The following is a 25,110-nucleotide window of genomic DNA, read 5'->3' as shown; positions in this document are numbered from 1 at the left end:
GGCTCTGAATTACCATTTTGCAGCCATTTCAGGGAGGTTACATATTTAAAAACGTCATGTAATATCAATAATCAGTAAATTACCAGATTTCTTTTGTGGAGGTAATGGTCATCCTTGCCCCCACCCTTGCTACGGCCCTGTATGTACTATAGTTTTTAAAATTCTTTCATCCCCATAAAGTTGTAGCTTTAACATTATCATGTATCAGTCTAAAATGGTAATAAAATGAACACTTAATTATTTAGTCTAAATTGATACAGCAAGATCTTTAGTAGACCCAAGAGGCTTTTTTTTTTTATAGTTATCTGACTAGCATACTAGTACACCAACTACTAAAAATAACATAAATGGACATATCACGTTTTAGAAATGAACTGTGCATATATTAGATCATATTTTCACTTCAACTTATTTTTGTGCTTATATCCAATTAAGGTTCAAGCATGCTGTCCTGGGCATACACCCCAGCTGGGTCTCTGTCCAGGGCAGTGGGTTAGTGGTTAGTGAGAGAGAAGATGGTGTAGTGGTCTTACCTCTAAACATTGAGTTGTTAAAACTTGCTCTGGCTGGAATCCGGTACTGGGCTGAGAACCCAGTACCTATTAGCTGTATGTCCGATGACTTAACCACGTCACCACTGAGGCTGGTGTTTGAGGGCCTGTAACAACTTCTTTTAAGTGGCCATGCTGGCCGCTATCTGTCTACATGGATTTATCTAGGCGTTCTGTGGGTCCAAACATATACCATAGGCTTCTTCCTAAAAGAAAGTGGCACTAAAAATTCCCAGTTTTTGTACTGAAAGATTAATTTAACTATCATGTACTGCATCATTCAGTAGCCTCAAAACATGTCCCAAGTATGATTTACTCGTACTAATTTTGACAATCCCATCAGCCATGGGACCATGGTGAAATATCCTGGATAAATCTGTGATCCAGCTGTCTGTAGATTGTGTGGCACATTTGATGAGGTGCTTGGGTCATATCATCAAACCCCCTCAATGGTTCCATTCTCTGAAATGGTTTTTTCCCATCCCAACCAGTACTTGGTACAGTGAAACCCCTCTAAACCATTGGGATGAAGACAAATGTCCAGTTTTTAGAGAGATCCAGTTTAGTGAGGTTAAGTTCTGTACTGGTTTTTAAAAAGGGACTCTGTGAAACATCCAGTTTTGGGGGAATTCTGGTTTACAGAGGGTTCGGTCTTGAGAGGTTTCACTGTATAAAAGGCTGTGGGATGTGCTTTCCTGTCTGTGAGAAATTTCTTATAAAAGACCCCTTACTGCTAATGGGAAAATGTCACATTTCCTTTGAGATTGGATATGATTAGCAAATGATTGTCATCCATTAGTTGATGATCAAACACGATTAATTAATTAATGTTCTCTAGTGGTGTTGGTGAAAAGAGAATCTTTCAACTTTTTAAGTTAAACTTTGTTTTTATTTAACGACACCACAAGAGCACATTGATTAATTAATCGTCAGCTACTGGTTGTCAAACATTTGATAATTCTGACATGTAGGAAACCCACTACATTTTTCCTAATGCAGCAAGGGATCTTATATATATGCACTTGTCCAAAGGCAGGAAAGCACATACCATGGCCTTTGACCAGTTGTGGTGCACTGGTTGGAAAAAAAACAAAAAACCTAATCAGTTGAATGGATCCACCAAGGTGGTTCGATCCTGTTATGCAAGCACTTCAAGCGAGCACTCAACCGATTGAGCTAAAGTTTCAACCCTGATGTTATGCACTAAAGGCCATGGTATGTGCTATCCTGTCTGTGGGATGGTGCATATAAAAGATCCCTTGCTACTAATGGAAAAAATTAATGTAGCGGGTTTCCTCTCTATGACTGTGTCAAAATAACCATATGTTTGACATCCAACAGCCGAAGATTAATAAATCAATGTGCTCTAGTGGTGTTGTTAAACAAAACAAACAAACTTCTTATACACTAAAACACCTCAATATAAAAGGTCACGCGAAATGTATTTGACAACTTTGAGTTGGTCATAAAACAATTAGTGCACCAATCCCAGCTTGTACGTAATAACTGACGTACATTAATAACCTGTACTTAAAGAATATTAATATTATATAAATATTTAAGGCGGGTATGTCTATAAATAAATGCTTTGCTGTGATTTAGCTCACACACAGTTTAAAGAGTACTTATCAACAGATGTTGGTTTCTAGTTATTAGTCCCCTACCAGTCCAACAAGAGGGGACTCTAAGTTTCATCTCCATCCTTTTGTTGGCTATTTCTCATTCCAGCCAGTGCACCACGACTGGTATATCAAAGGCCGTGTTATGTGTTATACTTGCTGCTAATCGAAAAGAGTAGCTCATAAAGTGGCGACAGTGGGTTTCCTATCTCAATCTCTGTATGGTCCTTAAAGGGACATTCCTGAGTTTGCTGCATTGTAAGATGTTTCCAACTAATAAAATATTTCTACGATTAAACTTACATATTAAATATATTTTCCTGTTTAGAATATCAGTGTCTGTATATTCAATGTGTTTCTGGTCTTCTTAACATTTGTAAGAAACCCAAAGTGAATTTTGTCTTCCAATAATTTCATACGTACCAAAAAAATATTTTTATGAAATAAAATGAAATTTAACCTAGTACAAATATTAGAACGACCAGAAACACATTTAATATACAGCCACTAATATGTTATGCAAAAAAATATATTTGATATGTAATTACAATTGTTAAGAAGTCTCTGTTAGTCGATAACATCTTAGAAATTGCAGCAAATTCAGGAATGTTCCTTTAACCATGTCTGATGCCATATAACTGTAAAATAAAATGTTGAGTGTGTTGTTAAGTAAAACATTTCCTTCCTTCCATCTGTCCGACATAAAGTTTTCTGAACATTTTTTTTTCTCACAACGCTTTAAGATACTGAGCTGATATTTTGTGTATAGCTTTATACTGTACTGATACAAATCAGTTTTGACTTTTATGGTGATTTACCAATTTCTTCCCTTAGGCCCTTAGTTAGGCCTTTTAACTTAGGAGATAAGAAAAAAAGTTTTCTTGACGTTTTTCACAATGACTCTAAATATTAAGCAAAAAATTTGTGTATAGCTGTATCATATACTGTTACAGTTCAATTTATTGGTAATTTATCTATTTGTGGCAGAGTTATGGCCCTTGAACTTAGGAGATGCATAAACAAATTTGGGCCCCAGTTGGGGACATGTATTGCTTTAGCAGTACTGTCAGAATGCTAACATGTTGTGTATAGCTTTATCATATACTGTTACAGTTCAATTTATTGGTGATTTATCTATTTGTGGCAGAGTTATGGCCCTTGAACTTAGGAAATGCATAAAAAATGTTGGGCCCCAGTTGGGGACGTGTGTTGCTTTGTCAGTACTGTCAGAATGCTTGTTATTTTATGTAGCCTCGGGCACCTGCAACTTTGAGATAGATATAGATCATTTACTCTTTTAATTAAAATATATATCATGTGAAGTTGTATATTACAGTACAACCCCTCAAAACTAGACCCTCTGTAAACCAGAATTCCTTCAAAAATGGACCTTTTTGCACAGTTCCTTTTTAAATATCAGTACAGAATATAACCTCTCTAAACCAGATACCCTTTAAAAGTGTGTTATTTTACTTGGTCTCATGGGTGTCCAGTTTAGAGATGTTTTAATGTTTTATCTTCCAAGAGGATAATTTATTATTATTATTATTATTATTACACTTTGAGTATTTTAGATGTGTGGATAATTTTTGGCATACTTCCATCAGAAAGTTGATCAAGCATGTCTGTGATGGACATGTGCACAGGGGTGGAATGTAGCCCAGTCATAAAGTGCTTGCCTGATGTGCTGTCAGTCTAGGATCAATCCCTGTCAGTGTGCCCAAACAAAACAAACTTATTGTCTTAGAGAAGAAACCTGTAGTATCAAGGGCTTTTTTTTAATCCCACTGCCCCCTTTCCTTTCTCTTCTTTGAATTCCATTTCATTTCTTCCTGATCTGGCAACTCCTCCTATCTTTCAACTACCTATCCACCTCCATATCCCAGTCCTTGTCTCTCCAACCGCGACAGGTGCTTGTCTCATGTGGCCATCTGTGCCACACACCTGCCATTTCCCATCAGCGTTTATTTGTGGGCTTAATCTGACCACTTTGGAAAGTGTTCAGTAGTTACTTTTGACATTGTTAACAGGCACTTGTAATACAACTACTATACTCCCCTACTACCAGTAGTCATCAGTGCCATGTGTCAGACCAGCTTTATTAGTGGGAGAGGACAGGGATGCCATGTGGATGCAGGGAAGTACACAGAAACTGCACCCATGGAGGAAGTTGAGACTGGTAGGTGATGGTGTGGATAGCTCAGTAGACAGAGTCAGAGGAAACTAACAGACAGGGTCAGGGTCAGAACAGATTGAAATCATGGGAGAAATTGGAAAGTTTTTCATATTGAAATAATGAGAATGATAGGCAGAGGGTGATAGATGAGAAAGATGAATGGAAGTGTCGGCCAGCTTTGGTGGGATTTGAACCACTGTTGTCAGCCTGATTGTCCAGCAGCTTATCCACTAGACCACATATTTTTAATATGCACTTTCCCACATACAGAACAAGCACATACCATAACCTTTGATATTCCAGTCATGGTGCACTGGTTGGGACAGGAAAAATCCCAATTAGAGGTCCACTGAGGTGATTTGATCCCTCAAAGCAAGCAGCTCAGGTTAGCGCTCTACTGACTAAGCTAGATGTTGCCCACTAGATGTATATGACAGCTTTACAAATATACAAACTGATAGCTGTATCTCTTTAAATGAGTTACCCACTGGATGTATATAAGACAGCTTTACAAATAACCAAACTGATAGCTGTATCTCTTTAAATGAGTTACCCACTGAATGTATATAAGACAGCTTTACAAATATCCAAACTGATAGCTGTATCTCTTTAAATGAGTTACCCACTGGATGTATATAAGACAGCTTTACAAATAACCAAACCGATAGCTGTATCTCTTTAAATGAGTTACCCACTGGATGTATATAAGACAGATTTACAAATATCCAAACCGATAGCTGTATCTCTTTAAATGAGTTACCCACTGGATGTATATAAGACAGATTTACAAATAACCAAACCGATAGCTGTATCTCTTTAAATGAGTTACCCACTGGATGTATATAAGACAGATTTACAAATAACCAAACTCTCTTTAAATGAGTTACCCACTGGATGTATATAAGACAGATTTACAAATAACCAAACCGATAGCTGTATCTCTTTAAATGAGTTACCCACTGGATGTATATAAGACAGATTTACAAATAACCAAACCGATAGCTGTATCTCTTTAAATGAGTTACCCAATGGATGTATATAAGACAGATTTACAAATAACCAAACCGATAGCTGTATCTCTTTAAATGAGTTACCCACTGGATGTATATAAGACAGATTTACAAATATCCAAACTGATCGCTGTATCTCTTTAAATGAGTTACCCACTGGATGTATATAAGACAGATTTACAAATAACCAAACTGATAGCTGTATCTCTTTAAATGAGTTACCCACTGGATGTATATAAGACAGATTTACAAATATCCAAACTGATCGCTGTATCTCTTTAAATGAGTTACCCACTGGATGTATATAAGACAGATTTACAAATAACCAAACTGATAGCTGTATCTCTTTAAATGAGTTACCCACTGGATGTATATAAGACAGATTTACAAATAACCAAACTCTCTTTAAATGAGTTACCCACTGGATGTATATAAGACAGATTTACAAATAACCAAACCGATAGCTGTATCTCTTTAAATGAGTTACCCACTGGATGTATATAAGACAGCTTTACAAATAACCAAACCGATAGCTGTATCTCTTTAAATGAGTTACCCACTGGATGTATATAAGACAGCTTTACAAATAACCAAACCGATAGCTGTATCTCTTTAAATGAGTTACCCACTGGATGTATATAAGACAGATTTACAAATAACCAAACTGATAGCTGTATCTCTTTAAATGAGTTACCCACTAGATGTATATAAGACAGATTTACAAATATCCAAACTGATAGCTGTATCTCTTTAAATGACTAACAGACTTTACTACCCATTCTGTCTTTGCTTCAACTATTGCACCATCTGTGCATTAGGAATTAATTCCTCATTATTTTCCTTTTTACTCGTAGCCATCACTAAAACTATTAGCGTAGCAATCCGTTGCCGGGTGTATAAAACAGGCTAATTGTGATGCTGTCTGAAATAGACAGACCTACTTGTAACTTAATTAATGCTCTGCCAAATTGGCTTAATTTGTTTTACTTCACAAATTGCAGGCAAATCTTATTTGATGAGGTGTCTGCCAAAGCAGGGTTGTTATCAGCCTAGTAAATCAGCTTGTACACGCAAAAGCAAACTAAAGTATTTTGTGGTTATACATTAAACAACATACCTTAAAATATCTCACGGACCAATTTTTCTATAGTCTTGCTAGTGGCTATATTGTAAACACGTATTCTAAGGCAACAGGGTCATAATGGTGATGGTATAGTTTGTGTGTGTGTGTGGTTTGGAGGGTGTTTGTGTGTATTTGGGATCATACTGCAGGATTATACTTGAACTTCATTATGAATAATACATGTGTATTCAGGGTTTGGATTTAACAACAGCCGCAATTGCTGTAATTGCGATATGAATTGCCGTAGGTCATTGTTTTTACCGATGGTAGTTTTTTTTTTTGCCACTGGATACAAAATATTGCCATCGGTTGAAGTGATAACATTTTGGTTTTATATTTGTTACTAAAATAACTGGTTTAAAACTGCTGTAGGCAGTCATAAAATTGCTATAGGTGAGCATGTTGCCTATGGAAAAAACATTTTAAAATATTCATAGGTAAATAAAATAAAAAATCAAGCCCTGTGCATGTTAAAAAGTTGCATACATATGCAGTATAATAAAACCAAACAAATCTGCTACTGCTGCCACCACCATATAGGTTACCGTATTCCTTATTAGTTACATTATACATCATTCTACAGGTAGCTATGACTACATATGCCATAGCTTTCGATATACAAGTAGCAATCACGAAAACCTGCATGATTGGTCCAGCCAGTGCACTACCACTGGTATATCAAAGGCTGTGGTATGTACTACCCTGTCTGTGGGATGGTGCATATAAAAGATCCCTTGCTGCTAATCAAAAAGAGTAGCCCATGAAGTGGCAACAACAGGTTTCCTCTCTCAATATCTGTGTGGTCCTTAACCATATGTCTGACACCATATAACCGTAAATAAAATGTGTTGAGTGCGTCATTAAATAAAACATTTCTTTCTTTCTTTCTGCATCACTGGAGCATATAATAATTCTGTGGCTTCAGTAAGCAACCATTTGTCTTGTCAGTCAAAGTCCCCATCACTGAGCTGGTACACCCAACTCTTAACGGAGTGCTTGTTTAGGTTGTCGGAATTCATTGAATGTACTCAACTGGAGCTGATAGGATGGTTTGTAGAACACTCCTCCACCATTGTTTTAGAGCTCAACATAACTGCATACATGACACTGTTTGTCCTGTCACCTTAACTACAAAGGCTGAATTATTCTGTAGACAGTAGATACTTTAATAAGTGAATAATTATTTATTGATAATAGCTTGTAATATACCAATAAATATCAGTCTCCACATTCATGTTTTGAGAATAAGACAAAACAATACTGGGCATACATGTAGCATGTATTGTTGGCAGTCTTGATTATTCTAATGCCACTGCTAATTTGGAGAGAGAGAGAGAGAGAGAGAGAGAGAGAGAGAGAGAGAGAGAGAGAGAGAGAGAGAGAGAGAGAGAGAGAGAGAGAGAGAGAGAGAGAGAGAGAGAGAGAGAGAGAGAGACAGAGTAAGAGACAGACAGACAGACAGAGAGACAGAGACACAGAGAACTCTTTTATACAGGCCCCTATACCATGTCTATCCTGGGTTTGGTGTCTGGCATGGTCAAGGACCTGACCCAGGATGCTACTTTTGAAATATTTTGGGAAAAGATCTCAGTTTGTAGAATTGCCAAAAAGTACAATATCCAATTAGAAATACAGATTTAAAAATTATCCCACATGTCACCAGTTAACAGCACCTAATTAAAAATAACTCGTAAATATATTATAAATTGTGGTATAATAAAACATGTATAAAATTGCAATTATGAGTCAGAAAAATTATTAGGTAGCTATTAAAATTACTGAAGAACTTACATTAATACTGTAATTATTAGTTACGGTAGAAGAATGTATTATGATTGACAAAAGAAGAAGGAAAAAAGAGTAAGGCAAAAGTACCTTATAATAATAAGAAGGAAATGTTTTATTTAATGATGCACTCAACTTATTTTATTTATGGTTATATGGCATCAGACATATGGTTAAGGACCACACAGATATTGAGAAAGGAAACCTGCTGTCATCACTTCATGGGCTACTCTTTTCGTTTAGCAGCATGGGATCTTTTATATGCACCATACCACAGACAGGGTAGTACATACCACAGCCTTTGATATGCCAGTCGTGGTGCACTGGCTGGAACGAAAAATAGCTCAATGGTTCCACCGATGAAGATCGATCCCAGACCAACCGCGCATCGAGTGAACGCTTTACCACTGGGCTATGTCCCGCCCCTTATCTTATAATAAGCTCAATGATTTGTTTTAAGAAGGCCAAGTTATATTTGAAATAATTGCATGCAGCTCTCTACCTCCTGGCTCTTAGGTTATTACTGCAACTGTGTGATTTGGGTATTGCATGACAAATCCAAATACATATTTCCAATTGCTCCACATGCTGTCGGTTGCTGGTAGCAACCACGAGGAAGCACATTAGCAAAATGAAATTTTTTTACATTCTGTATGAAAGTCAGGAATGAAGTCTGTAAGTCTGTAAGTCTGTAAGTCTGTGTTATGTGTGTTTAATATAAATTCCGTAATTGTGACCATCGGCAGGTATTATTAAAATTGGTTTTAATAGTGGGGTGGTACTAATACCGAATTACCAAAATTCAGTATGATGATTGTTTGTTAAATATTGATTGTTTGTTTTACATCCCACCCTCCTTGGCGGTTGTCGTCAACAAAGCCTCAACTAACAGGTGATGATTTTGTATTAAAATTGACATGTATACATTGGTCTGCAAGAATAATCCAAGACTAGTGTCAAGTCTACATCAGTTATCTGTTAGGTTGGGCATGTCCTTTTTCTAAATTATTACACAATACAGATTAACAACTTTCTGGACAAATGACACCCTCCCAATGCTTGATGGCATCCACTACCCCATGGGGCGGGACGTAGCCTAATGGTAAAGCACTCGATGCACGGTCAATCTAGAATCGATCCCCATCAATGGGCCCATTGGGCTATTTCTCGTTCCAGCCAGTGCTCCAAAACTGGTGTAACAAAGGCCGTGGTATGTACTGTCCTGTCTGTGGGATGGTGCATATAAAAAGATCCCTTGCTGCTAATCAAAAAGAGTAGCCCATGAAGTTGTGACAGTCCTTTCTCGGTATGTCTAATGCCATATAACTGTAAATAAAATGTGTTGAGTGCGTTGTTAAATAAAACATTTCCACTGCCCCAAATGTGTTTCTTCTGGACCAGTTTACTGACTCCATCTGATGACAGGTTCTGTGAAAAATAAACTACTAATCTGATATTATGGCATTTGTTTTCGTAACAAAAATGTTACTCTGACAGGAAACATTTTGTTTTCTAAATCTTGATGTATATATTTCTAGTCAATTGGAAATTGATTAGCAACTACTGTGAAATGTTTTAAATTTGTGTGATGATCTCTGAAACTTGCATAGCGAATTGCAATGCAATGCTGAAAAAAATGGTCGCTGTCTGAGTAACTACTACTTTTCTACATTCTTGTGTGCATGTTGTACAATAAAAAGATTCCAGAATTAACTAACTTGTTGACCAGTTGTTTGCTAGTACGAAAGTAATACCTTTGTCTTGCCAGGTAAGTAAACCTGAGACTATTGAATTACGTGTTTGAGTAACACGTGTTATTAACTTCAACACCATGGCGAGGACAACTAAGGAAGATTTTACCACATTATTTATTGTTTATCACTAGTGTGACTTGGCAGATAAATGCTGTGCTCGCATTTGTGGGGTCAAAATGTACTGAAAACGACCAATGGGTCTGACTTTACTGGTCTTATAATGCCAGAGTATTTTTACTAATATATTAAGGAAATATTCCCGTCTTTAAAATTGGTCTTTACAGCAGGGTGGTCTTAGAACAGGGGCGGTCATTAGGTAGAATCTTACTCTCTGTGTATGTATGTGTGTGTGTGTGTGTGCGTGCACACACATACATTTATCTGCAGTTTGTGTTGTATTTAATATTTGGATAATAGCAGATCTCCCTCTGAAAAAGCGAGGGGAGTCATTAATTGCTCCCCTAACTTAGAGAATGTGGAACTATTTAAAATATTACCAAACTGAGCACTGATAGTTAATTCTTCAGCATTACATGTTTTTTTTAAAATTTGCATGCTAAGTGGAGCTAAAAATAGCTCTCTTTGAACTAGTCTCAGGAGAGTGATGGAGAGTCTGAGTAATAGCTACCCCCCCCCCCCCCCACTAAACAGTGAGGTCTGTAGTAGGTGGTTGCTAAATAGAGATGACAACTTAAGCAGGTCTGACTGTAGTTGCATGCATGATTTTGGATGTTAAACGGTTGGCTTTTTTAAACAGGTGGCTGCTTAATACAGGTCAGTTTATAAGTAGATGATTTCGAACGTTAAAAGGTTGGCCTTTTTAGACAGGTGGTTCTTAATACAATTTGTAATTAGGTTATTTTATATGTTAACAAAGTGGAATCTTTAGACGGGTGGCTGCTTACTAGAGATGACTGCTTGGGCAGGTTTGACAGTACTATTTTACACAAATCTAAAAGATGCAGCAACCTAGTAATGCATCAGAAAGTGAACCTGAGATTCATACAACTAGATACCTAATAGAGGCTAATTTCTACTACAGCACATCAATGCTCTAGTGGTGTCATTAAACAAAACAAATTTACTACAGCACATTAAATGATTTTGGATGTGCAGGTATGTTGTCCTTTTTAAACAGGTAATTGAGATAAGTGAGCGGCAGAGATTTTAGGTATTGAGACTAAAGTACTTGCATGTATTTAGGTTCAGGAATAAACTATACAATTTGGTTATTAAAAAAAAGGAGAAAAAACAGAAGAAAATTAATGTCTAGTACTAAGTGTAGTTAATGATGAGGCATTGGGTCATACACCTCCTACTAGCACCCCTTACATCTAGCACAGCGGAACAGCTCCTGTTCACGTGGCTTGATTGATTGAACTATTTATAGCTGTACTTGATGATGCTGCAATGTGTTCATTGATATTTTCAGGGCAATGCTGAAACTGTACATAGTCTGCTGCCCAATCGACAACGCACAACTAGCCTAGCGTCACAGCAGTCGGCTTCCAAGCGGGAAAACACAGCAGCATTTAGTACCGGATTCAGTGTCAGGTAAGACTTGTCATCACTAGTTTCAACTTACTGTCAAATGTGCATTGCTCGATAACTGTATATGTAATAACAGATTTATTACACTCTTGAGGTATATTGGCTATACTGCATATTGTATTGTAGTATATAATGTATAGTATTTGATACACATGTATCTGTCAAGTATTAAACAAGATTGAACAGAACTAAATTAGTAAAAGAATAGGTTTAACATTAACAGATTAGGTAGATATGTAGGTAGATATATGTAGGTAGGTAGCTAGATAACTATATAGATACATAGATGGATAGAAACATAGGTAGATAGATAGATAGACAGATAGACAGAGAGATAGACAGAGAAACAGATAGATAGACAAGTAGATAGACAGATAGATAGATAGAATGATAGATAGATAGATAGATAGATAGATAGATAGATAGATAGATAGAAAGAAAACAGAAAAAAAGTATCATTGTCTTGAAATTCTTATGCTACTAATATGGTAATGTTTTTAGTGTAATACATTGACTGTTTAATATAGTGCTAGTTATGAATAAAGATGAACACATCTGTTCCTAGGTGATCGAAGCCATGTATACAGAGATTATGTACACATAGTTTATTATTTCTTTCAGTCCAGCTGTTGAATTAAATTTATATATTGAGTTCCATTGAGTATATTTTAAAATGTGTCAATCCCAAAAGCCACACCATTTATTCTGCAAACATAAAATTTAGGCCTGCTTTTGCTGATTTTGTAGTAATCCTTAGAAAACATTAAACATTACAAATGGTATGTTTCAAGTGTCATTAAATAATTGAGACAATAAAAGATCTGTAAATAAAAAATAAGAAAACCCTCTCTCTACAAATTCTTCAAATACCATCCTTTAAAATGAGACCTGGCCTCATGTTTATAAAATTATAGTCTAGACTCAAAATTGTAATAACGTCTGCAATTCTAACCTTGTGGCAGTGCTGTAGAAGGTACATGCTTGTGACATCATTAGAGAATTGTATCTAGACACTAAACTTTTATAAACACAATTCCTGATATATTTCCTCTCATGCAAATTGACTAAGAAGATGTAGTTTCCTCCTTCCAACATTTTCTCATACACTATCAGTGTTTGACACTAAAGGGCCAATGTATTTTTGTGCTGGGGTGTTGTTAAACATCCATTCATTCATTCTCCCATTTGTCGTCTTTTCTTACACCTAGCTTTCATGTTTAATATTTTTACTGTTCTGACAACACAACCTATCTTTCAACTTACACCATCCAACTTTACATCCCAGTCTTGTCTGCATGTCAAACAGTGACAGCTAGGTGCTTGTATCTTGTGACCATTTGTGTTCAAACAACCAGTCCCCATCAATCATGTATATTCCTTTTTAAAATGAATTGTGTTTCACCTCATTTTAGTTCCTGTATGTAAATTGATTGTCCAGTTATAATAAGTACCAAAACCTTTTTATTCTTTAATCATATTTTGTTTTACAGATATATTTGTATATAATAATACTGTAACATTTAAAATTTCATGTGCAACAAATTATCAAGTGGTCAAATATATTCTCCATCAGAAAATTACTTATTAGCATATAATATTATATATCCTGGAGTAATCAATAGTTGAGCACATAAGGACAAACAGTAAAGTAGACACCTGTAACCAAAAAGCAATAAAATAAATTTTATTTACTTAACTAGTTGATACAGTTTTGTATATAATCCGCTATTTGTTATTGATATATACTGCTGAATTCCATTTGCTAAAGCAAGATTTTAAATAGAACCCACTTTTGGCATACTACGTAAAACATAATGAATAATCACACACTCCATTGTTGTCACATATTCGACAATTTCCATCTCAGGACCCTGGTATTTGGTATTAGAGAAAATGGACTTTTCACTGATGAAAAAAACAAATAACATTTATCACTTTACAAAAGGTTTTTTGTTTTTAGACATATTCTGTTAGTGGACCAGGAAGTGTTGGTTTTTCATTTGTTTATAAATGTAGTGTCACTTTTTGCGTGACTATTGATGTCCTCAACTATTGATTACTCCACAATATATATATATATATATATATTCAACAAGAAAAAAAAAAAAGTAATCACATTAAGAAAATGAATTTTTACATATCGTTGTACCTCAGTGATCTAGAACACCTCTGAGCACATATGCCCTGTTACAACACATATTGCACGTGCATGCTGTGTCGGAATGGTGTTGGTGACATTACAAACTCATGCATGCTGTGTCGGAATGGTGTTGGTGACATTACAGACTCATCATGTGTGCTGTGTCGGAATGGTGTTGGTGACATTACAGACTCATCATGCATGCTGTGTCGGAATGGTGTTGGTGACATTACAGACTCATCATGCATGCTGTGTCGGAATGGTGTTGGTGACATTACAGACTCATCATGCATGCTGTGTCAGAATGGTGTTGGTGACATTACAGACTCATGGGCCTGACAAATGCATGATTCCCACATGTTTTCCTGCATATATAAACCAAGTTTTTTCAATAATATCGATAACATTTTCATGCCATGCTTGACTCCAAATAACCATGTAATAAGAGATCAGCTGGAATGCTAGAAGCAGGCATTAGTATCAGTGACATTTTAGAGTGACAAGAGCAACTGTACACAGACTTCACTGTTGACTAAACATTCCTGGATCCACCAGCTAGTGACTGCATGTCCTCATAGTGGGAAACAATGAGTTACGTTGGCTGTGCAGTATCTGTATACTAGTATTTATATATATATATATATATATATATATATATATATATACACAACCCTCTGAAATGTTGTCTTTAGTGACAAATCCCGATTCAACTTAAGAATTAGGGTGTAAAACAGAAGAGGTGAGAAACACCAGAATCGTTGTGTTATGGAAGTTGTCAGGTTTGGTGGAGGTAGTGTCATTATGTGGGTGGGGACTTGTGGGAGATGTTCCTGTTCTTTCTGGTAATCTGACAAGTGTGCATTACAGAGATGAAATCAGTGCTCCCACTGTTCTTTCATATCTTGCACAACATCCACATATGGCATTTAAAACATGATAACATGTATCCGCATGTAACCTAAGTGTGAACTGACTTTTTGAATCAAAACCACAGGGACATTATCCTAGCCAGCATTGTCACCAGGCCTTAATCCCATAGAACACCTATAGGATGAACTAGGTAGTATGTTAGGAATGGCAAAACATCTCAGTTACATGTATGCTGGTCACCAGGTTTATTGAGTCCATGAGATGACATTGATAAATATGCTTTGACATCCATGGTGGCCACATGACCAAATGACTAATGGTGTATCTGTAAAGTTGAAGTTTGTTTTAAATTGTTTTACAATACAACTAGTGGATGATAAGTAATGTATCTTTCCATAATTCCATTATATTAGTCTGGTGCATAATCATAAATATGCATAGTTTCTATATGTAGCTTATGGATACGTGTGCAAGTTCTCAGATTTATCCAAATATGTGTACTATCCTTTTTTTTCTTTTCTTTTTTAAACCAAGCACAGCTAGTACTTGTAGTTTGTATGTAATGGGTGAAAAAAAAGAGTTAACGTTTGTTTTGTTTAACAACAACACTAGAGCACATTGATTTATTAATCATCGGCTATTGTATGTCAAACATTTGGTAAAATTTTGACATATAGTCTTAAGAGAGGAAACCCCCTACATTTTTCCATTAGTAGCAAGGGTTCTTTTATATGCACCATTACACAGGCAGGACAGCACATACCATGGCCTTTGATATACTAGTCGTTGTGCACTGGCCAGAATGAGAAATTGCCCAATAAACAGTAAATAATGTCATTACGTGAAGAGGCATTTGTATTGGCTAACCGGCCTCGGTGGCGTCGTGGCAGGCCATCGGTCTACAGGCTGGTAGGTACTGGGTTCGGATCCCAGTCGAGGCATGGGATTTTTAATCGAGATACCGACTCCAAACCCTGAGTGAGTGCTCCGCAAGGCTCAATGGGTAGGTGTAAACCACTTGCACCGACCAGTGATCCATAACTGGTTCAACAAAGGCCATGGTTTGTGCTATCCTGCCTGTGGGAAGCGCAAATAAAAGATCCCTTGCTGCCTGTCGTAAAAAGAGTAGCCTATGTGGCGACAGCGGGTTTCCTCTAAAAACAGTGTCAGAATGACCATATGTTTGACGTCCAATAGCCGATGATAAGATAAAAAATCAATGTGCTCTAGCGGCGTCGTTAAATAAAACAAACTTTTTTGTATTGGCTAGCCACCTGTTTGTCAATCCACTTTATGTACTGAATAATTATTGTTTAAAAACACACAAAAAAACAAAAAATCATTGGCAATTGGATGTCAAACATTGGTAATTGTAAAGCCACGACATTTTTCCATTAGAAGCAAGGGATCTTTTTATAAAATGTTTCCCACAGACAGGACATCACATACCACATTCATTGATATACCAGTCGTGTGGCACTGGTTGGGACAAGAAAAAACTAATCAGAGAATGGGTTCACCATTGTGGTTTGATCCTACGACCCAAGCACCGTAGGAGAGCATTCTACCCACTGAGCTAGATCTAAATGTTAATAACTTAATCGTTGCTAATTTAAGGTAAAGAATACAGTGAAACATGCATTCTTTTGTAAACTTAACATGCTTCTGAATTTAATTACAGCTTTATTAAAACAAATAGTCATAACATATTGATGTGAAAATCTGTGTATTAATATAATAAGTTTAATCATGTTGATAGAGACTATCGTGGTTCATGTTTAATATAAACAGACTGTTGTTAAAACCACACTTTGTTTTGGACCAAACTGTAATGCTTATATAGTTTTATGGATGCCCTATTCATGTTTCAATCACAAAGGTACTTGACACAATTAATGGTACATTTATCTCCAATGGCAGGATATAAGCAACATTAAATGCTTCATTAAATGTTTAGGTCACTTCAAACTTTGACCCAGTTACGATGCTATTTGATATATAGTGCTACCTAGAGATTAGAAAGTTAAAAACCCCATGTAGACATCAGAATGTGTGTTTTTTTTTGTTATTAGCTGGAGTTATTTCCAAGAGATAGGACAACACTAATACCACAGCCTTATTTTGTAATGGACCTACAAAAAAAAAAAAATTAATCTTACAATCCAATGCATTTGAAGATAATTCTCCACATACAGATCCATTTCCCCATTAAGTTCCATGCTGCATGCTCAAGCCTGATTGTATACATACGCAGGGAAATGTAAAAGACGGTTAAGCATTTTTTTTTATGTTCATACTTCCAGGAATGGAAAAAGACTTATCATGGTTCTAAAATAAGCCACACATTTTTGACATTGTTTTGTAAATGTGTATTTTTTTTTTTATAGCAGATCTGTAGATTTGCCCAGTTAGCACCATGTTCTCTGTGTGCTATAATCATGCACTCCTGTCATGATACATCAGCTGTGCAGGGCCAAAATAGAACACGATTTCACAAAGTAACAGGTGGAGATTTATATTGACTTACAAACTCAGAGGGGTGATTTCATATCTCTGGCTTATTTCTGCATTATGGAAACCCACGGGCTACACGTGGGATAAACCATGGGTTACTTACTGCACGTGTTGAATTTTTTAATCTCTATATAGTTTTGGTATTCCTGCGTTAACACAAGGCTGCTGTTACAGTGCTTGTTAAATCTGCTGTTGAGTGGCTTTCTGCTGGGTTTATACTCTTGGGAATACCTTTGAGCAATGAATCATTTGTTGCACACAATGTTTTATGTATCTACTATTTAGATGACCTATCAGTTTTGAATGTATTTTTAAGGACCGTCTGAATCTGTTAAATGCTTATCACAATGCTTTACCATTGGCAGTAAAACAAAGGTGAGGATGGGTGCAGCAATATGTCTCAATAATTTTTTTACCATAGTTTGACACCCAATAGCCGATGTATCTTTTGTTCATTCGTTCATTCATTCATTCATTCATTCATTCAATAATTTTTAATAGCTTTTCAAAGTGACCAGTGTTCTTTGGCATCCAAAATAATTCTGTGGAAAAAACATGAACAAATTATTTCCTACTTTGAAACACCGATTAGCTAATATGTTCTTTGTTGTGTGATAGTATGCCATTAAGCATTAATTCTTTGTTTATAAGTTTAACACACAATAGGTGCCATAAACATTTTAAATTTTGACATATTATTTTATACAGTTTATGTTGAAGTCTACGTATAAGACACATGTATATATATATATATATATATATGTATATATATATATATACATTTCATTTATAACATCCATGTATGACATTGTTCATGTAGTTACAGAAGCACCGGGAAGTTCTTTAAAATGAAGTGCTTTGACTGAAGTGAATCAATATGTTACCTGTTATCTAACCACTTTACCTAAAGTTTGTTTCATCCTGACAGATTACGTTTGTCATGCCTATGTACTATACTGGTAGGTGTTCCACTTCAAGAGGAGATCAAATGAGATAGTGTCTCTATCTTATAGGATTTTTAACATTTTCATTTGGAACCAGTTAGATTAGGCTGTAGTATTTATAACCATGGTTACAGCTCCACCAGCATTTTAAAAGCTCTATGTAAACAATTTCATATAGAAAGTTGGCAAATACCATTAGTGTTTAGTTGTAACAGTATGTGGAAGTTCTTATGTTAAGGTCGTGGGCTGTCAAATGCTATATGTTAATTGGTGCAGTATGTTCGAGTCATATTATAATCACCAAAATGGAATTAAATAATGTGTTAGCTGCTATCAAACCCCTTTTCTTTAAGTTATTTACATGATCAATTATATTGTTATGTCCATTTATAATATTAAACTGCGAAAATATTTGTTTTAGCAACGGGCAACATTTTTAATATGTTTTTTTTTTTTTTTTTGGGGGGGGGGGGGGGGGGAGCAGGACTTATCTTTGTGGGTAAAAGTGTTTACCTGAGGTACGATGGGTCACATATGACAATGTAATTGACAGCACACAAACCCTAGTACGTTTGTTACTTCAAGCCTCTGAATATACATCTATTACAATAATTAAGAGTGTCAGTAAAATAATTTACTTTGTAAAGAATTATAACCTTATTTTAATAACTTGATGTAATAGAAAGATTAAATCCTATTATATTAGACTGTATTTAAAACCCTTATTTTAATAATATCATCAAACCATTTTACATTAGAATGTTTCTGAGAAAGTTTAATCAAATCATTTTACATTAGTTTGTACATGTATTTCAGGCAGTTTAATCATGTCATTAAGAATTTAGACTATTTGATCATAATTAATAATATTTAATCATATCATCAAAACATATTACATTAGAGACAATTTAATTAAATCACTAATTACTCAGACACCATTCTGAAACGTATCTGCATTGGACTCGTCAAAATCATGCACGGTGGACGCTGAGTGGATGGCAGCGTTAAGGGTGGATATTTATATTGCCTGTCAGTCAAGTTATCAGTTTCGATACTTTTGAATTGCCCGTGACTGTCCGAGTGTCGGGAAGTTTTATTTTTCATTTTACTTGTTTTATGATTTTCTTGGTTGCCCGTTGGGGCAACTGTTTGACAAAGAATGGTTGCCCACAACATATTTTGGTTGTCCCGGGCATGCGGACAACCGATTTGTGCACCCCTGTCTATGGGGAGCAAAAGTGATACATTTAGCTCCCCTTAAATTGTGAGGTCTGCTTTTTATAGTATATTTGGTATTAATGAGAGGCAGTATAAATGGATCTCTCCCTATATTTTACAGTATTTTATAAAATAGATCTCTCCCTATATTTTACGGTATTATGTTAAATAGATCTCTCCCTATATTTTACGGTACTATGTTAAATAGATATCTCCCTATATTTTACGTTATTATGTTAAATAGATATCTCCCTATATTTTACGGTACTATGTTAAATAGATATCTCCCTATATTGTACAGTACTATGTTAAATAGATCTCGCTTCCTATATTTTACAATACTATGTTAAATAGATCTCTCCCTATATTTTACAGTACTATGTTAAATAGATATCTCTCTATATTTTACGGTACTATGTTAAATAGATATCTCCCTATATTGTACAGTACTATGTTAAATAGATCTCTCCCTATATTGTACAGTACTATGTTAAATAGATCTCTCCCTATATTGTACAGTACTATGTTAAATAGATCTCTCCCTATATTTTACAGTTGATATCGGTACACAACATGGTACATTGAAACCTCTCAAGACCAGACCCTCTGTAAACTGGAATTCCCTCAAAACAGGACGTTTTACATAGTCCCTTTTTGAAACAGTACAGAACTTAACCTCACTAAACCGGATCTCTCTCTGTACCAGATATTTTTTATTGGTCTCAGGGGTGTCCAGTTTAAAGGAGTTTCACTGTATATGGAATAGTAACATTTTACAAATAAAGGTTGACATTTCAAACGTAATCAGCAGCTCGTTGTAATTAGTGTCACAAAAATAATGTCAAAATTAATTTTAAAAGATTAATAATATTTTTTAGTAAAGTTCATGCATTTAACAAAAGAAACATTGACCACCAGGCCTTTTGTCAGTATACAGCTGAACACAATAAGTTTGACAAAGATAGCAGAAGTGTTAATGAAAAATTATTGTTAATAAAATGATAATATAAGGATTTTTTTGTACCTTGCAGTCTCTGTTGTTTGTATTTAGATGAACTTATTGTTGTTTCAGTAGCGATCAACTTATTGTACCAGTCTGTCCTGTTTTTGTTGATGTGCGTCATGAATGGCCATTAGATAACATTTATCTTATAAGATGTTTTAAAAATGTATTTAACAAAAGTTGAAAGATAAATGGTATCTTAACAGAAACAAATTAAATTTGTTTATTTCTTGTATGTCCTCCGAAAACAGGGTTTAAACAAACAAAAATATAATTTTCAATTAAAACTTATTAAAGGCGTTTGCACTTATGAGTAACAAAGTAATCAGTTTCAGGTTAACTTATATGTCACAAAGCTATCAATTTCCATCGTGCCTATTTGATTGGACGGTATGGATCAGGAGCAGCCAATCGTATGTTTTTAAATCGATAGTACATGTACGTGTATGTGTATTATTGGTGTGTGTTACTAAAAATAATTAATGATGTTCTCACCAAATGTGCTGTAATTAAAGGAAATACTATAACAGCCACCTGTCATTAGTGGACAGTTTTTAGTCCCTAGTTCAACTGGAGGAGACCACAGGTTTTGCCTCTGTCTGTCCATCCATCTGTCTGTCTGTCTGTTCATCTGCCCTGCATATAGTTTTCTGGACTTTGTTTTTGCAATGCTTGAAGATATTGAAATTTGGTATAAGGCTTTATCATGTAGAGTTACAGATTAGGTTTGACTTTCATGGGCATCTGTCAATTTCCTTTTGAGTAATGGCCCTTGACCTTAGGGGATATGAAAATGTGTTGGACTCTGCAGGAAACATGCATTGCTTTAACAATACTCTCAAATGCTTGTTCTTAATAAAAAATATATTTCTATGAGGGTTTTTTTTTAAGTTGAACACTGCCTTTTTATAGCTTTCTTAGGTTTTCCTTTAATATAGGTTTAAAACTGATATTTAGCATCAGGTTGCTAATATATTATTATTAAAGGAATGGTTCTTCTAACTTTGATAAACAAATTGTATAGTGTATCTGTCATTATTTCAGTCAGCATACTTGTACAATAGATATAAATACCACAATCCCTCACACTTAAAATAAATCACCAAAAATGGCTGATGATTAATATTGCTACTTTTGGATATCAGTGATTTTGCACAAAAATAGTTTTGCTGATTTTAGTGGCATCCCACATGTTTTAAGCTCTATATAGTACCTGGTGCACTGATACTAGTTCAAATCAAACTACAGATTTATGGGGCAGAAAAAAACCTACATTGTACATGTACATGACTGCAAGTGCTGTTACATATTTGCCAAATGGCTGGTATGGCAGTATTTAATTTTCTATTTAAAGTTGGGGACACTTTGAATGACTCTTAGCTAGAGATAAGGGTTTTGGGGCATGCATGCTCACCCCAAATCATACCTCTTTTTTTTCCCCTATCATCTTTTATATTTTTCTTTTGAACCATAACGTGACTCATAGACAATATGGTTGTCACCCCAACATCCTTGTTACACCAGTACATTGAACTTTGACTGTGAGATTTTTAAATTTACTCACACAGAGGGCTGCATGCAATGTGTACATGACGGCCATAGATGTGTGGTTATTATTAATGACTTTCTGATGTCAAACATCAGTGACTGAAAGGACCCACAATTATGGTCAAGCTGGCATTATCATTCCATTCATAAACACTGGCTTTAACATAAATGGAGATCGGTGAGTGACTGATGGTTTCCGAAATAGAATATTACAACTCTGTGGTAGATCTTGTTAGTACATCAGCTCATTACAATTCACCGGATTTTTGTAGAGGTAAATGAAGTGCAGTTTAATTCACTGACACAGATGACCACACCATTGCTTCGCCTGCACCAAATGGAATCCTCTTGGTCTCCATTGCCTCCAGACATGGGTCTGCCATCTGTTGATCATGTGAACGAGAAAATGACTTTCTTTAGATCACTGAATTATTATCCATGTCAGATTCCAATCAAGCCATGTCCACATGATGTCAAATATTCTGATTTCTGTGTGGCTAGGGCTCAGTATAATAAATGTTTGATTAGCCTCCTGGCTCAAATCTGTAAGTTTTAAGCTCATTCTTTACAGTTCATAGGGAAAGTTTCTTTCTGTAGTTGAATATTCATACTGTTACATCTCAGAACTGTACATACAGTTGCTTGTCACTAACCACACTAATCATTGTGTTGTTATGTGTGAATCAGATATAAAAATACAAAGTCCCAGATTGTTCACGATTCCAGAGTTTAATGCCATCCCAAATATTGTTCTTGACCGTGTGGCTTTTTTTTTTACTATTGTTTTTTTAAATCACATTTTCACAATAACCTTCTACATTTCATGACCCACAATTGTTTATCTGTCTTTTTGTCCATTATCCAGTGATCGACATATGTTTGAGAAAGTCACTAGCCCTAACAGAAGCTTTGGCTAGTACCCTATGTATTATAGTAATACAGTTGACAACTTCCACTAGCTCAGACCAGAAATTCATTATCCAGGATCAAGGACTAATGGATTTGTCGAACACCATGATTATTTTATTTCTTCAAGTGTTGTATTGTTGTTTGTAAAGTTTGAAAAGTGTTTGATCACCAAAGAGAGATATGGCCTATGTTCATACAGCCATTTTTCTGTAAACATTTTAAAACTTATTTTGACTGGTTTCTGAAGTGGTCCTTCAGCTTAATGTGTAGTCTAGCAAGCATCGGTGACAAATGGCTGGCTGAACTTACCCATGATGTGAGGTTATGCTTCTCCTAATGTTTAATTTAATCAGACGTGGGATGTATAGCTCAGTGATATAGAGCACGGTGTAGTCTGAGATGTTAGGGTTAATTGTAGAATCAATCGTCCTCAGTGCCCCCAGATTTGTCATTGTTCCAACTAGTGCCTCACTTCTTGTACATCAAAGTGTGGCTTATACTTTCTTACACACCCATGTAGGAGATCACCGTTGTGTATCAAAATCATATACAATGTATATTGGAGATTGTTTCTGAGAGGTCGTGACCCAGTTTAGTGTTATTGTAAGGAGTTGTAAAGTGACGTCATTGGAATACTGACGTCATTCAAATTCAAAATTAGCTGTATTATTACAATGCTTCCCCGCATTAAAATGCTCGCTTTTCATCAATTTAATTTTCCAAGTGGTTGGCAAATATTTTAGAGTGCTCTATTTTTTAAGGAAAATGGATCTGTTAGTACAGTAGTGATTTGGTTATGACGTGGTATGTATTCTTAAAGCCAAGTATTCATATGCCATGACCCAGTTAGGCTATGTTCTGTAACAACATCATTTAGTTCATTATATTGTTTACATTTTCATTGTTTCGAGGTATGTAAGAAATAGAATACTCCATTTGTGTCCGTTTGATACCATTTATCTTATAACTCGTTGTTTCGAGGTATGTAAGAAATAGAATACTCCATTTGTGTCCGTTTGATACCATTTATCTTATAACTCGTTGTTTCGAGGTATGTAAGAAATAGAATACTCCATTTGTGTCCGTTTGATACCATTTATCTTATAACTCGTTGTTTCGAGGTATGTAAGAAATAGAATACTCCATTTGTGTCCGTTTGATACCATTTATCTTATAACTCGTTGTTTCGAGGTATGTAAGAAATAGAATACTCCATTTGTGTCCGTTTGATACCATTTATCTTATAACTCGTTGTTTCGAGGTATGTAAGAAATAGAATACTCCATTTGTGTCCGTTTGATACCATTTATCTTATAACTCGTTGTTTCGAGGTATGTAAGAAATAGAATACTCCATTTGTGTCCGTTTGATACCATTTATCTTATAACTCGTTGTTTCGAGGTATGTAAGAAATAGAATACTCCATTTGTGTCCGTTTGATACCATTTATCTTATAACTCGTTGTTTCGAGGTATGTAAGAAATAGAATACTCCATTTGTGTCCGTTTGATACCATTTATCTTATAACTCGTTGTTTCGAGGTATGTAAGAAATAGAATACTCCATTTGTGTCCGTTTGATACCATTTATCTTATAACTCGTTGTTTCGAGGTATGTAAGAAATAGAATACTCCATTTGTGTCCGTTTGATACCATTTATCTTATAACTCGTTGTTTCGAGGTATGTAAGAAATAGAATTCTCCATTTGTGTCCGTTTGATACCATTTATCTTATAACTCGTTGTTTCGAGGTATGTAAGAAATAGAATACTCCATTTGTGTCCGTTAGATACCATTTATCTTATAACTCGTTGTTTCGAGGTATGTAAGAAATAGAATACTCCATTTGTGTCCGTTTGATACCATTTATCTTATAACTCGTTGTTTCGAGGTATGTAAGAAATAGAATACTCCATTTGTGTCCGTTAGATACCATTTATCTCATTGTTTAAAAACATATCCAACTTGCTTTTGCTCATTAAATATGTTTTTAAACAACTTGTAAGACAAATGGTATCAAACGGGAACTCATGTATTATTCTCTATATCCTGTCTGTTGGAAAGTGCATATATAGAGGATTCGTCACGAGTATTTTTAATATGGGAAATATCAACCGAGGCTTCGTTAATCTGTATTTGTCGAGGCTCTGCCAAGACAAATACAGATTAACAGGCCGAGGTTGATATTTCCCATATTAAAAAATACGAGTGACGAATTCTATTTATCATATCACTGTCAATTTTGTTTATTTTCCACTTAAATGATTAATAAACAAAACCCCAACGCTCGGACGTAACAATCTGTTATGACGTATGAATACATGTACATGTCAATCACTCAGCTGATAATCGGTTTGTCAATACACCTTGAAGGTTATCTATGCTTTCTGAAACT

General features: G+C 35.4%; 1 protein-coding gene across 1 annotated transcript in view; it reads left to right on the top strand.

Moving 5' to 3' along the window:
* Positions 1-25,110, top strand: part of LOC121371531 — a 117,073-nt gene that overhangs the window by 33,834 nt on the left and 58,129 nt on the right. Inside the window, exon 7 of the mRNA XM_041497492.1 lies at positions 11,451-11,572. Within this exon, the coding sequence (XP_041353426.1) occupies positions 11,451-11,572 (122 nt within the window). The remainder of the gene's footprint in view (positions 1-11,450; positions 11,573-25,110) is intronic.

This window comes from Gigantopelta aegis, chromosome 4 (assembly GCF_016097555.1).
Source record: "Gigantopelta aegis isolate Gae_Host chromosome 4, Gae_host_genome, whole genome shotgun sequence".
Classification (NCBI taxonomy): Eukaryota; Metazoa; Mollusca; class Gastropoda; order Neomphalida; family Peltospiridae; genus Gigantopelta; species Gigantopelta aegis.
This window is presented reverse-complemented; position numbering and strand designations above follow the sequence as displayed.